This window comes from Ictidomys tridecemlineatus, chromosome 4, assembly GCF_052094955.1.
Source record: "Ictidomys tridecemlineatus isolate mIctTri1 chromosome 4, mIctTri1.hap1, whole genome shotgun sequence".
In the NCBI taxonomy this organism is placed as follows: domain Eukaryota; kingdom Metazoa; phylum Chordata; class Mammalia; order Rodentia; family Sciuridae; genus Ictidomys; species Ictidomys tridecemlineatus.
In genome coordinates, this window is record NC_135480.1 from 173,184,024 (window position 1) to 173,198,173 (window position 14,150).

Consider the following 14,150-nt stretch of genomic DNA (forward strand, 5'->3'; position numbering starts at 1 on the left):
TGCCTTTTTAAAAATTTTATTTTGAGTCAGGGTCTTTCTAAGTTGCTAAGGCTAGCCATGAACACCTCTGTCTTGTTTCTCATATTAGTCACTGCTTAATTGATGAATTCAGAACACTTGTTTTGAGCTAGGCACAGTGGCAAATGCCTGTAATCCCAGCAACTAAGGATGCAGAGGCAGGAGGATTGAAAGTTCAAGGCCATCCTCAGCAATTTAGCGAGGCCCTCAGCAACTTGGTAAGACCTGTCTCAAAATAAAAATGGACTGGGGATGTGGCTCAGTGATTAAGTGTTCCTGGGTTCAGTCCCTGGTACCAAAAAACCCGCCAAAAAAACAAACTTGTTTTGAATCACAAATTGTTGCCATTTTAGGTTTTGTAGGGTATTTCTTATTTGAGTAGTGTGAGACACTGATAAATGCATGATATTATGCTCATAACATCCACTTTTAATCAGAGATTGAGGCTTTGGTCCCTATTCCTTGTGGGCAAGTTGAAATTTTTTTGTTTCTTGATTGTACAAAGCGTCTTTTAAATTTTGATTGCATGGGATTCTCCTGGGAGATTTGGTTGTGGTACTGGTGCTGGTTCCCTCTCTACGTAGAGAATAGTGAGATCTGGAGCCCTAGCCACATGGCTTGAAGCTTCCTATGACTTTGTCATAGTTGCTCTTGCATTGGAACACAAACTCAAATTTTCAGTTAAATTTCCATTGAGATGAACCAGTAAAACATATTCTTGCATCTAGGATCCAGAAAGCTTCTATTGAATATGTACTTGCTGCAATAGTAGTGTCAGGGTGGTTCTTTGTGTTACTTTTTTTTTTTAATATATTTTTTAGTTGTTGATGGACATAATATCTTTCTTTTGTTTATTTTTATGTCTGGTACCTCAAACATGCTAGGCAAGCGCTCTACCGCTGAGCCATAACCCCGGCCTTGTGTTATGGTTTATAACAGATTCTGCTGTCACACATGGGCTGGAATTGTCAGGTACTAACTGTATGATTTTGTGTAAATTTCTTTAATTCTTCAAGGCTCCATTTCCTCACTTGGAAAATTATGATAACTAGCTTTTTTTTAATATTTATTTTTTGTAGTTGGACACAACACCTTTATTTCACTTGTTTATTTTTGTAAGTGGTGCTGAGGATCGAACCCAGGGTCGCGCACGTGCGAGGCGAGCGCTGTACAGCTGAGCCACAACCCAGCCCCAATAGAGTCTCTTAAAACAACCAGCTTTCAGGAAATCCTGAAAGATTGAGAAAGCCCTCCTGAAAGAAAAGAATTAATCCATTTTAGAAAAATATTTATTTTTTAGTTTTAGGTGGGCACAATATCTTTATTTTATTCTTTTTTATATGGTGCTGAGAATCGAACCCAGTGCCTCACGTGTGCCAGGCAAGCGGGCTACCACTTGAGCCACATCCCCAGCCCCAAGAATCAATCCATTTTAAAGTCCCAATCACCTCCTATTAGGTTCCACTTAGTGACACACTAAGAATCAAGCATTCAGCACATTAACCCCTGGGGGACAAACTACATTTATACTGCAGCATCCTCCTTAACCTAAGGAGGATATGTTCTAAATCCCCAGTAGATGTGTAAACCTAAGATAATACTAAACTCATATATAAGATACTCTAGTACCACAACAGTGGAGTTGATTACTAAGTGACTAATTGCTGGGTATCAGATACAGTGTGGATATGCTGGACAAAAGGACAATTCATATCCCAGGAGGATGGAGTAAGGTAATGTGCCAGATTTTACTGTGTTACCCAGAGCAGCTTACAATTCGAAATGTATGATTTATTTATTTCTGGAGTTTGCCGTTTAATATTTTTGGACTGTGGTATATTAAAGGTAATGAAACTACAAAAAGGTAAACTACAGAAACTGTAATGCATTTATAATGCTTTGTCTGTTTCCTAGTACTCCATAAACGCTAGATGCTATTATTATTTATTATCATACTCTCAAACTATGTTCTTATTTTCTTTTACTTTTGCTTTTTTTAAAATTTCCAATATGTTTTCCTCTGTTCCATATATTCTGCATTACTTTGGTAATTAAAAAACAAATTCTCAGGGAAGATTTGCTAGAAAAGGAAAGACATTTCTAGTTATTGCTTCAAGTTATAAGTGTTTATAAGTAGAGGTAAATTGGTTATAGCCACAGTTTTTATTAGAGGAAACTGACTGTAAAATTGGGTTTCCTCCAGATAGATGCAGCAGTCTTTGCCCAGTGCTCTTTTCTTATTGTTCCATAACTGGTAGAAATGAAGCACAGTGATTCCCCCACGTGTCTTTCTGAGGCATAGCAGCTGATTCAGGAATTTAAATTAACCTCTTGACTTGTGCATTTCTAGGCTTGTGTTTTTTGAAGCTGAAAAGGTTGGGGATGGCCAGAGCCCGTCATTAGGTTTCTTTTACTCTAAAACGCTTGTCTTAGCATGCTTCCCTTTGTTTTCCTCCTATTATACTTTTAGTATGTCTCCAACCTTGAATGTACATACAGAGACATTGCTTAACTCTGGTGCTTTAGAGTGAGTGCCAAAGATTTTGTTTTCTTCTGCCCTATGTGAATTTTGCTTTATATAATAATGTATTTCTTTTAAATGTGCAAATGAAATCTTTTTTTTTTTTTTTTTTTTTTTTTTTTTTTTTAGAGAGAGAGAATTTTAATATTTATTTTTTGGCGGACACAACATCTTTGTTTGTATGTGGTGCTGAGGATCGAACCCGGGCCACACGCATGTCAGGCGAGCGCACTATACCGCTTGAGCCACATCCCCAGCCCTCAAATGAAATTTTTTACTTTAAGGGCTTGTTAAGGAACCGTGGAGCATATTTCCTTTTCAATTTGTTCTGTATAGTCTTAATCTGAGTATGTCTAGACCTGCTCCCGCCCTTTTCTTTCCTTTTTTCCTCTCTTCCCTTTTTTTTTCCCCCCTTAGAGCTTTGTAAATGTATGGTCTACCATTGTGTCTATCCCCCAGGCACTCATCTAGATTACTTACACTTTCTGTGTTTTTGTTTTATCAGATGCTAGGAATTGGCCTTGCTCTCCTAGGCAAGTGCTCTACCACTGAGCTATATACCCAGCCCTCTAGATTTCTTAAGAAAATTTCCTATATTTGGAGTATAACCTGTTCATTCTGATAGATGGTGGTTTAAGAGAACAGAATTGTCACACTGCCTGGATTCCAGTCCATACTTCAACACTTAACAGCTTTATCACCTTAAGCATAGCCCCTTTAAAATAGGTATAACAATAATTAAAGAATTGAGAAAATCTAGAGAGTTGATACATAAAAAGTGCTTAGAATTATGCATGGCATTGTGTTCTTAAATATTAGAAGATATTGCTGATTATGGGATCTATTTAGGACATTGTACTAGATAATAGAGACCCAAAGAGGGTCTGTAGTTGGGTTGCTGCCCATAGGAGACTTGTGATATTGTTGGGGTAGTGCTAGGGATTACAGATTAAAGGTAAGTGTAGTCACATGTTCGCCATATCAGATGACTGATAGAGACAAATGCTATAAGATTTTAGAATAAAGATGAGTCACCAGGCAAAGTTTCACAGAGGATGTGACTGAATTCTGCTGGAGCCACAAAAATTTCTAGGGAAATAAATGGCCTGATGGATGAGAGGCAAAGAAAGTGGCAAAAGTCATTTTGCCTAGTATATATGATTAGAGGGTGTTAATTCTTTGTAGTTAATTTCTTGTAATAATTTGGGAGTGTAGTTTGGTTAAGTCATATAAAGACATTGGAAATCTTCCTGAGCCGGGATCATTCCACATAAGTAAATACTGCTGGCCTACTTAATCTTGTGTAGAGTGAAGAAGGAGTAAATTGGTGGGGGAAGGGAAGCCCATGGGTTTACACCTTCTTTCTCTGCTGTATCTTTGCAGTATGACTTCTCCTTGGAAAAGAAAACCATTGAGTGGGCTGAAGATATTAAGAAAATCCAAGAAGCCCAACAGGAAGCAGAACGCAAAGCCGAGGAAGCAGAAGCTAAAGTGAATTCTAAGAGTGGCCCAGAGGGTGATAGCAAAACGAGTTTCTCCAAGACTCACAGTACAGCCACAATGCCACCTCCAATTAACCCTATCCTTGCCAGCTTACAGCACAACAGCATCCTCACTCCAACTCGGGTCAGCAGTAGTGCCACGAAACAGAAAGTTCTCAGCCCACCCCACACAAAGGCAGATTTCAATCCTGCTGATTTTGAGTGTGAAGAAGACCCATTTGATAATCTGGAGTTGAAAACCATTGATGAGAAGGAAGAGCTGAGAAATATTCTGGTAGGGACCACTGGACCCATTATGGCTCAGTTACTGGACAATAACTTGCCCAGAGGAGGCTCTGGATCTGTATTACAGGATGAGGAGGTCTTGGCATCCTTGGAGCGGGCAACCCTAGATTTCAAGCCTCTTCATAAACCCAATGGCTTTATAACCTTACCACAGTTGGGCAACTGTGAAAAGATGTCGCTGTCTTCCAAAGTGTCCCTGCCCCCTATCCCTGCAGTAAGCAATATCAAATCTCTGTCCTTCCCGAAACTTGACTCTGATGACAGCAATCAGAAGACAGTCAAGCTGGCAAGCACTTTCCATAGCACATCCTGCCTCCGCAGTGGCATGTTCCGGAATTCCCTAAAGCCTTCCACCCAAAGCAGTGCCAGTGAGCTCAATGGGGACCATACTCTTGGGCTTTCAGCTTTGAACTTGGACAGTGGTACAGAGGTGCCAACCCTGACATCCTCTCAGATGCCTTCCCTGTCTGTCTTGTCTGTGTGCACAGAAGAATCATCACCTCCAAATACAGGTCCCACAGTAAGTCTTTTAAATATCACTTCACCCCCACTAGGATACAGTTTCAAAGATTTCTAAATTCTACCTTGCAGTTGCCTTCCTCATATTATTTTCAAGGTTTATGGCAAGATTTGATATGGCATGTTGATTGCTTATATAATTTTATGTAAAATTCTGGTTATTCTTCTGAGGACCAGGATTATGAATTTTAAATCTAGGCTGGTTAAATTCTCCCCTGCCCCCATGCTGGGGCCTTGAGCATTCTAGTGGTTCTGTGCTCTGCTACCACTGAATTCCATTCCCAGCATGAATTTGGTTAATGTTCACTGGTTCCTCCATGCATCTTTGGGTCTTTTCCTTTGCAAAGGTAGGGTGTGATGTGGATCTTGCAAATGGTATTTCCTGTCTGATCGCTTAGTTTTTGTCTGTGTTGTCATGTCTTGTAAATTTTTTTTTTAATGGCTTGTTTTATACTTATAAACTTTTTAGTATTATCCTTCTCTTCCTCCTCTTTCTTGAATGGTTCTTTTTATCGTAGTTTGGCTAATTTGAGGTTACATTTTTTTCATACTGGGTTCCTTAGTAACCAGCAGATAATTTGTCTTGGAAGTTGAAGTTGAAGCACAAAGTGGAAATTTTTGAAAGGTCTTTAAAAAATATGAAGATTTTAATCATGTAATTCTTTTCTTCTATTGGGAATTGTGCAGTTTTCTTCAAAGGAAGGGAGGAAGAAGCTTGGGATGGATTGATTAAAAAAATTGCAACTTGTATCATCTTGAAGAAAAATCAAATCTGATTTTGCCACACTAAAACATTGTAGATGCAGTGAGGTCCCTTTATTGTCACAAAGTGTAGGTTTAGCTCTTGGTATAGTTGTTTCAGCAGCACAGAACAATACATTATTGCATTCTAGAATAGAAGTTAAAGAAGTTTGCTATATCATCAGCTCATAATTCTTTTTTTAAATGACAGCACCTCAAGAGATTATTTAGAGCCGGGAAGGAGCCTATAATTGTATTGGTGTGATGTCTGTCAGATATCATAACAATCTTGCTATTAGTAAAGAGAAGAAACTTTGGCCTGCTTTACAAGTGCAAGTTTCAAGCAATAGCATTCTTTGTATATAATCATCTGTTCGAGTGCCTTCACTGTCAAGAAATCTCCCTGCTGCTTATAAATTTCCTGGACTCTGGCCCAGATGAACTAGATAGAGTGCAGAGCATCAATATTAATCTCTTGGAGTATGCTTCATCCTAATTCTCCCTAGTCATTGTTGGGCTTTGATTAGGACCATATCCCTTTTCATGATATACTGTACACTTTAGATAAATTATAAGCACCCTGGAAAAGATAAGGGATCCTCAGCCAATACTCCCCATTCCCATTTAAAGACAGATTAAACATTTAGAGATCAAAGCCAATGAAAACAACAAAGCTCTTTCTCAAACCAGAACACTTTTTTCATTCTTTGATTAACTTGATTTTTCTGGCCCATTTTTCTCTTGATGGAGGGGGACCTGCTTCCTGTTGACCTGAGAATTTGCTGCTTTGAATGTGCTGATATAAAAAGAGCTCAAGTTCTTTTAAGTCATGACCCCTATCCCCAGGGAGCAAAGCTTGATTCTCAACCTGGCCCTCTATCTTAATGTTCGAGTTGGACCCACCAGTGAGAACCTTTCCTAGTGACAGAAGGACTAGTGAGAGAATAGTGCCAATGGCAGGGGTGGTAGTGGTCATCTGGGCTGTGTACATTTTTCATATACTAATCCTAGAGAAGTGTTAGTGGAATTAACTGTTTATGGTGTAATGTTTCAGTTTCATTTTTCAGATTTTGATTTCATATTTTACTTTTTACATACATTTATCTTAGAAGTTGAGAAACTCATAGGCTAATCTTGAGAAGAACAGGTGCCCCCTGCCCACCAGATACTGGGGATTGAACCCAGGGCTACACACATGCTATTTTACCACAAATATATCCCCAGCCCCACAAGTATTTTCTTCCAGTTTATCTCTTTTCATTTTGTCTATTTTAGTTATTTGTTTTGAGATAGGATCTTGCCCAGCCTGGCTTTAAACTATAATCCTCCTTCTTAAATCTCCAAATGGCTGGGATTACAGGGTGTGTGCCACTGTGCCCAGCTAAGAGGAACAATCTTGAAATGTACTCTTCTGAGTCAAACCTAGAACTGACTGATTTTGATAGTGTCTCTTCCTACTGCCTCTCAGCTCTTCAGAGGCCTTGCTTTGCTTTGCTTTGCTTTTTTTTGGTACTGGGGATTGAACTCAGGGACCCTCAACCACCAAGCTACATCCCCAGCCCTATTTTGTATTTTATTTAAAGATGGATTCTCAACTGAATTGAGAATCCATCTTTAAATAAAGATGCTGGCTTTGAACTTGTGATCCTCCTGCCTTAGCCTTCTGAGCCACTGGGATTTCAGACTTGTACCACTGCACCTGGCTGCTCTGCTTTTGAGTTAGGCTAATTCTGCTGTTGGGTTCTGTTTCTCTAGGTATGTATACTTATTGCTTATACTTTCACAGTGAATTCAGGAGAACATTCTGCCTTTCCTTTATATTTCTTAATTCTGAATTTACTAATTGTGGTCATTAAACAGTAGCATTAATTTGCCTTTAAATTTATGTTTAAAATTCTTTTTTGACATATAGAATCCCTTAGCTTTTTTGTTTTAATATATATATATTTGTAGTTGTAGATGGATACAATACCTTTATTTTATTTATTTATCTTTATATGGTGCTGAGTACACAATCCAGGGCCTCACATGTGCTAGGCAAACACTCTACCACCAAGCTACCACCTCAGCCCCTAGAATCACTTAGCTTTTATGTATTCATATCCCATTCATCATTTGCAATTACTTTAATGTAGAATCCTTTTCTCTTTTAAAAAACATAAATTTATTTTTATTAATGTAATACAAACACAATTTGCAAGATGAAGTAGCTTTTAAAAGGCTCACATTGTTGAGTGTGGTGGCATGCATCTGTAATCTAAGTATTTGGGAGTCCAAGACAGGAAGATCACTTCAGCCCATGAGTTCCAGACCAGCCTGGGCAACATTGCAAGACTTCACAATAAAACAAAAACAAACAAACAAAACCTAAACCAAAAAGGCTTTTATTGAAAAATAGTACATCTCTATCTTACCTCTCCCTGTTACCAGTTTTGTTTCCCACCGGTGCTTTGAACTCACTGATCTTTTTCTTTCTCTCTTACCTCCCTCCATCCCTCCCTCTGTTTCTTCTGATGAGATTTCACTATATTGCCCAGGCTGGCCTCATACTCCTGGGTTCAAGTGATCTTCCTCCCTCCATCTCCAGAATAGCTAGAACTATCAGCACACACATACCATTGCATCCATATCTTTGCTGAAGTATTTCTGCTGAGATTTTTCTTTGTATTTCTAAATAGAATGTTTATATTGCCATTTTCTAAAGATAGAAGGTCTTATTCTTCCTGTTAATAGTAGTTAAGGGTCTAGCTCTTATAATGGCCCCTCTCTCACTTCTTCCATTATCCTCCACCATATTTTTATAAGAAATTTGGGTAAATAAATGTAGTTCACATTGTATTTGGATAAATATGTATTACTGAGGGCATTGTGGTTCATGCTGGCAATCTCAGTGACTTGGTAGACTGAGGTGAGAGATTGTAAGATCAAGACTGGCTTCAGCAACTTAGTAAGACCCTATCAGATAAAAAGTAAAAAGGACTGGGGATATAGCTTAGTGGTAAAGTGCCCCAGGGTTCAATCCCCAGCACTAAAAACAAATAAACAATGTATTATTTTTTCCTTTTTGTTTATATGATTGTTTCTCAAACTCCTTATTGAAATTCAGTTTCTTGGGCTGGGATCGTGGCTTAGTGGTAGAGTGCTCGCCTAGCATGGGCCGGACCCGGGTTCGATCGTCAGCACCACATAAAAATAAAGGCATTGTGTTGTGTCCATCTACACCAAAAAATAAATACTAAAAAAACCCCAAATATTATGAAATTCAGTTTCTTTGTACCTTTTTTAAAATATATTTATTTAGTTGTAGATGAACATAGTATATTTATTTTTATATGGTGCTGAGGATTGAACCCAGTGTCTCACATATACTAGGCAAGCGCTCTACCACTGAGCTACATCCACACAGCCCTTTTTATTTTACTTGAGATAGGGTCTTGCTAAGTTGTCTAGGCTGGCCTTGAATATGGGTTCTTCTGCCTCAGCCTTCTGGGATTATAGGAGTGTACCACTGCATCTGGATTGCTTAACTTGTTTTTGATACCAGGGATACTTAACTACTGAGCCAAGTTCCCAGCCCTTTTTTTATTTTGAAATAGGGTCTTACTAAGTTGCTTAGGGCTTCACAGAATTGCTGAGGCTAGCTTTGAACTTGTAATCCTCCTGCCTTAGCCTCCTGAGCCACTGAAATTACATGCATGTGCCACTGCGCTCAGGTAGTTTATGTAACTTTTTACTTGCATTAAAGCTCCACTGATTTCTAGCATTTTAGTGTTATTCTGAGGTCTGTTTTATTCTTTTCCATTTCTAACTTTGGAAGCTTTGGCAATCTTTTCCTTCATCTCTAGAGATCTGAAATTTACCAGTGATATGCTTGTTTATTCATTGTGCTGGAGCCTCTCTTCTATAATGGGGTACAGTCCAATTTTTAAGTTCTTGAAATTTTTTTTTGTTTGGTATTTCTTTGAGATATATGTATATATTACCCACCCAGCCCACTTCCCCAAATTCCTATAAGCTAGATGTTTGCATTTTGACTGAAGCTCTCACTTTCTGTCCTCTTCTGTTTTCTTTCTCTTTGTGTTTTGTTTTCTGGGACATATCCTTGGGTTTTTTTTGTTGTTGTTGTTTGTTTTTTAATCTTGTGTTTGGGATTCAATCCAGGGCCTTAGGATGTAGGCAAGTGCTCTACCACTAACCTGCAACTGCAGCCCTATCTTTGACTATTTTATAAACGCTTTTTATGTTTTAAAATCTTCATCATATTTTAAATTCCCATGTCTGTTTCCGCTTATGTTTTGGTATCATTCATGTTGATTGCTATGACCTTCCTGTTCATGTTTAAGAGTAAGGCACAGGGCTGGGGTTGTGGCTCAGGGGTAGAGCGCTTGCTTAGCATGTGCAGGGCGCTGGGTTCAATCCTCAGCACCACATAAAAATAAATGAGATGAAGGTATTGTGTCCAATTGCAATTTTAAAAACATTGTGGGTTAGGGGCATGCTGCTGATTGTTAAAGCTTCACTAGAGGTAGAAAGTTGACATTAAGGGGAATGTCCCAAAATGTCAACTTGTGATTCTTTGGAATTACAGTTTTTCTAGAGAATTCTTCCTGAGGGCTAAAGAAGGTGGAGATGGCTGATATAGATTTTTAGTTAATCCTCATTCTGCTCTATATTGTGCATGGAGTCCTTTCTATCAGGTTCATATTTTCTAAGAAATAAACTTTCTGCCTCCTGTAGAGTGAGGCAGATGGGATGGGGAAGGTTTTTACTGCTCTGATCAAGGACCCTTTGACTTATCCCAGTAGTCCTTGGTGTTGAGTCCTATTAAGAGCGCCTGAGTACTGAGGGACCCCTAGACTGACTCTGCTCTTTCCTACTTGGCTCACTTTATATTTCCTTGCTTTTTCATATTACCCTCTCTTCATGAACTTTCCACATTTTAAGATTTCATTGGAACTTATTGTCCATTGCTTTCCCTTTTTTATCTTTTATCTTAAAGGTAAATGCGATTTTAATACTCTTTTAGTGGGCTTTTGGGGAGAGATGGTAAAGACATTTGGTTGATTTGCTCTGTTACGAGTTCTCCTTTGAAAATCCTAATCAGCTTCCGTTTATTACAAAACTGTTGATTAGAGGGCCAGTAAGTGCCAAGCCCAAAGCCAGGCCTTGGGAATTTGGATATGTATGAGACATGGTAACTAACTAACCTCTAGGAATTCATGGTAATGTACTATGTGCCAGCAATGGGACCAGAATGCTCTAGGAACACAGGCTGGAATGTACCTGCAGTCTGTGGGGTGAAAAGGAGGCATTTGGGAAGACTTGGCAGAAGAACCTTCTTGATTTGAAGGCTGCATAGTTATAAAAAGAACTGCTACCTCTGAAGCCTAGTAGTATGCCCAGACTCTTTAAGAAACATTTCTTTTTTTTTCTTGTTATCCTATCCCCGTGGCCCCCTCTCATACAAAGGATTGGACCCAGCGGTGTTCAACCACTGATCCACATCCCAAGCCCATTTTATTTTGAGTCAGGGTCTTACTAAGTTGCTTAGGGGCCTTGATGAATTGCTGAGGCTGGCTCCTTTCTCTGCTTCCTGAACCTCTAGGATTATGAGTGTGTGCCACCACTCCTGGCCTTTGAGAAGCTTTGAAACACTAATACTCATATCCTCTTAATAACTTGCTTTCCCTCAAACACTGATGTTTGGAAAGGTATCTAAATTTCAAGTTTTTTTCAAGTTTCTACTTTTTCTTGTTTGTTATGACATTTTAGTCAGTAAATATGAAAATACCATTTTATACTGGCATTAACTCCTGCCTCCTCCAAGAACTAACCTGTCTTTTTCCTAAAAAAAAAAAAAAAACTTAATGACAAAAGTCTGCTATGTATATAATAATAGTATTTAATAAATCCTATATGGGACTCAGTGGTAGAGTGTGTTGTTTGTTTGGCATGTACAAGACCCTAGCTAGCTTTGATCCCCAGCAAGACACACACACACAGTTGTATCCATATTATAGGAGTGTTATATAAATTTTAAAGTTGTACCCTGGATTAAATAGCTTTGGTGAATGACTCCATAGCCTAAATACTTACTGTGTTATGATTCTAATGAGGGATCCTTTTTTTTTAAAAAATATTTTTTAGTTGTAGTTGGACCCAACACTTTTATTTATTTATGTGGTGCTGAGGATCAAACCCATTGCCTCACATGTGCTAGGCGAGTGATCTACTACTCAGCCATAACCCCAGCCCCTGTAATGTGTAACTTTTTTAGAAGCCATGAGGCATTCAGGAGACTTTATGAAAAAAAGTTAAGCATTTGAAGAATAGTTCTGAATCCTGACTAGGCTCCTTTTGTTGTTAACTGCCATTAAGCTACATCCCCAGTCTTTTAAAAAAATTTTTATTTTGGGGGCTGAGTTGTAGCTCAGTGGTAGAACACTTTCCTAGCATGTGTGAAGCACTGGGTTCTATTCTCAGCGCCACATATAAATAAATGAACAAAATAAAGGTTCATCAACGTATTAAAGACGTATTTAAAAAAAGATAAATTTACTTTTGAGACAGGGTACCGCTAAGTTGCTTAGAACCTGAGTTACTGAGGTTGACACTGAACTTGCAATCCTTCAGTGTCAGCCACCCAATTACAGGCATGTCCCACTGTGTCTGGCTAGATATTGGTATTCTTGAGCCCAAGTAGAGCCTGTCCCCAAGAGACAGACACAATTGTAGGGCCAGCAAATTGGCTAGATTGGCATGATACATTGTCCGTGCCCTGCCAGTACTCCTGTAACCTATAGATTACCCTGTGATTAGGCTGCTAAGTGTTGTGGGTGAGATGGGTATGTGGAAACAGACTGAGCTCAAGACTGTAGTCTTCCTGGCTTTCCCCAGCAGAGTTTAAGAACATCTGGTCATAGCAATATAATTTTGGACTGACTTCTAGGACAGAGGACTCCCTTTCCTAAAAAAGAAAATAAAATTACAGAACATCTTCTTTGATTCTTGGGAACTGACCCAAACTGTAGAACAGCTTGTGACCTGTTCCCATGGTGGATGGGTTCTTTGACCTGGGAGTGAGCTGTCTTTGTGCCTTAGACTTCATTAACAGAGGTGATAGGAGGAACTAAACTGAGGAGCTTGTACACCAGTCAGATGAAGCTTATGAGTAAGGTCAATTAGTAAGGTCTGTCGCCAGCACAGTAGATTGGGACAGGATCTTGGAGTGCACATTCCTGTCCTTGGGGTCCAGACTGGTATGGCCAATACTCCCTCTGTCATGCTCTGTAGGACAAAAGCTTTAGTGTGAAATGAAGTTCTGAGCTGGCCATGTGTGGGAACAGGACTTGCAGCCTGTGCCCGAACCAGTGAAAAAATAAGAGAGGCTGAGGGACAGCGTCAACTCCAGAATGGGAATGTTTGGAGTGAGGGATCCCTCACGACACTGAGTTACAATAGCCTAGGAGAGCCCTGGAGAGAACTGATTGCAGCTAGCTTGGACACCAGTCCTGTGAGTAGTATTAGGGCTTCTTTATCCATCTCAAGCCCAGGTGATTGGGACATAGAAGGGCATATGGCTATTTATGAGCTTTCTCATTCTGTAAGATGGGATGAGAGCAGCCACAGTTGCAGGTGTCTTCCCAGCTTTTCTCTCCCTTGGCTGGTATACCACCCCGTCCCTTTTCATACCTTTTCAGGATGTCTGGTACTTTGTTTCAAGTTGACTGCTCAACCTGGGGCTTGATTACTATCAGAAATGGAAAGCTTCTGGATTAGGCTGCCTCATTGGTAAGTCTTCTGGGGCCCAGATTGTCCTTCTTGATCTTCTTGTTTCTCTATCACCAGGTTACCCCTCCAAATTTCTCAGTGTCACAAGTGCCCAACATGCCCAGCTGTCCCCAGGCCTATTCTGAACTGCAAACACTGTCTCCCAGTGAGCGGCAGTGTGTGGAGACAGTGGTTAACATGGGCTACTCCTATGAGCGTGTCCTGAGAGCCATGAAGAAGAAGGGAGAGAATATCGAGCAGGTGAGTGGCTGGTCTACAGCAGAGTGGGTGGTGAGCCAAGAACATTTGACCCCTAGAACTGGGATAGTACCTCTTATAGAGCCCCTTAGACTTATAGCATCAGCTTCTCTCCTGTGGATTTGTGGGGACTGACAGGGTACTATATGAGGGAAACCAGCAGTTTCAGCAGCAGTACTTCTTTTTTGGGGTCTGCTCTGAGACCTAGGCTGAGGAAAAACCTTGGGAATAGTGAAGCTATTGGACTGTTATCCAGTTATCCCCTTTAAAGGGGCAAAACTGGATTTTTCTAAATAGGGTACTGGAGTCCTACACCTTTGGAATATTTTGTGACTTGGACTGTTAATAAGAGGACTCTCCTGCTCAGGCTATGGAGTTGATATTCTCGGAGAGGTGTCAGTTTTGGCAGCATCTCCTTTGGCAAATGGCTACTCATGTTTAGAAGGGCATGTCTGTTCAGCACGTAGTCGCTGAGGTGCTGTGTTGGACACAATTCAAGGCAAAAATCAAGTTCTGTCCAGAATCTGATGGCTCAA

The 14,150-nt window shown here is 39.8% G+C and overlaps 1 protein-coding gene across 12 annotated transcripts in view; it reads left to right on the forward strand.

Annotated features, from left to right (window-relative positions):
- The window catches only part of Ubap1 (ubiquitin associated protein 1), a 51,038-nt gene that overhangs the window by 35,060 nt on the left and 1,828 nt on the right, over positions 1-14,150 (forward strand). For 10 of the 12 annotated variants that reach the window (XM_078047758.1, XM_078047756.1, XM_005326199.3 and 7 more), the window contains 2 exons: positions 3,923-4,846; positions 13,435-13,617. In XM_078047758.1, the coding sequence (XP_077903884.1) occupies positions 3,923-4,846; positions 13,435-13,617 (1,107 nt within the window). Of the gene's footprint in view, positions 1-3,922; positions 4,847-13,286; positions 13,618-14,150 lie in introns of those variants that run through there. The other 2 variants (XM_078047760.1, XM_078047761.1) reach the window with 2 other exon arrangements.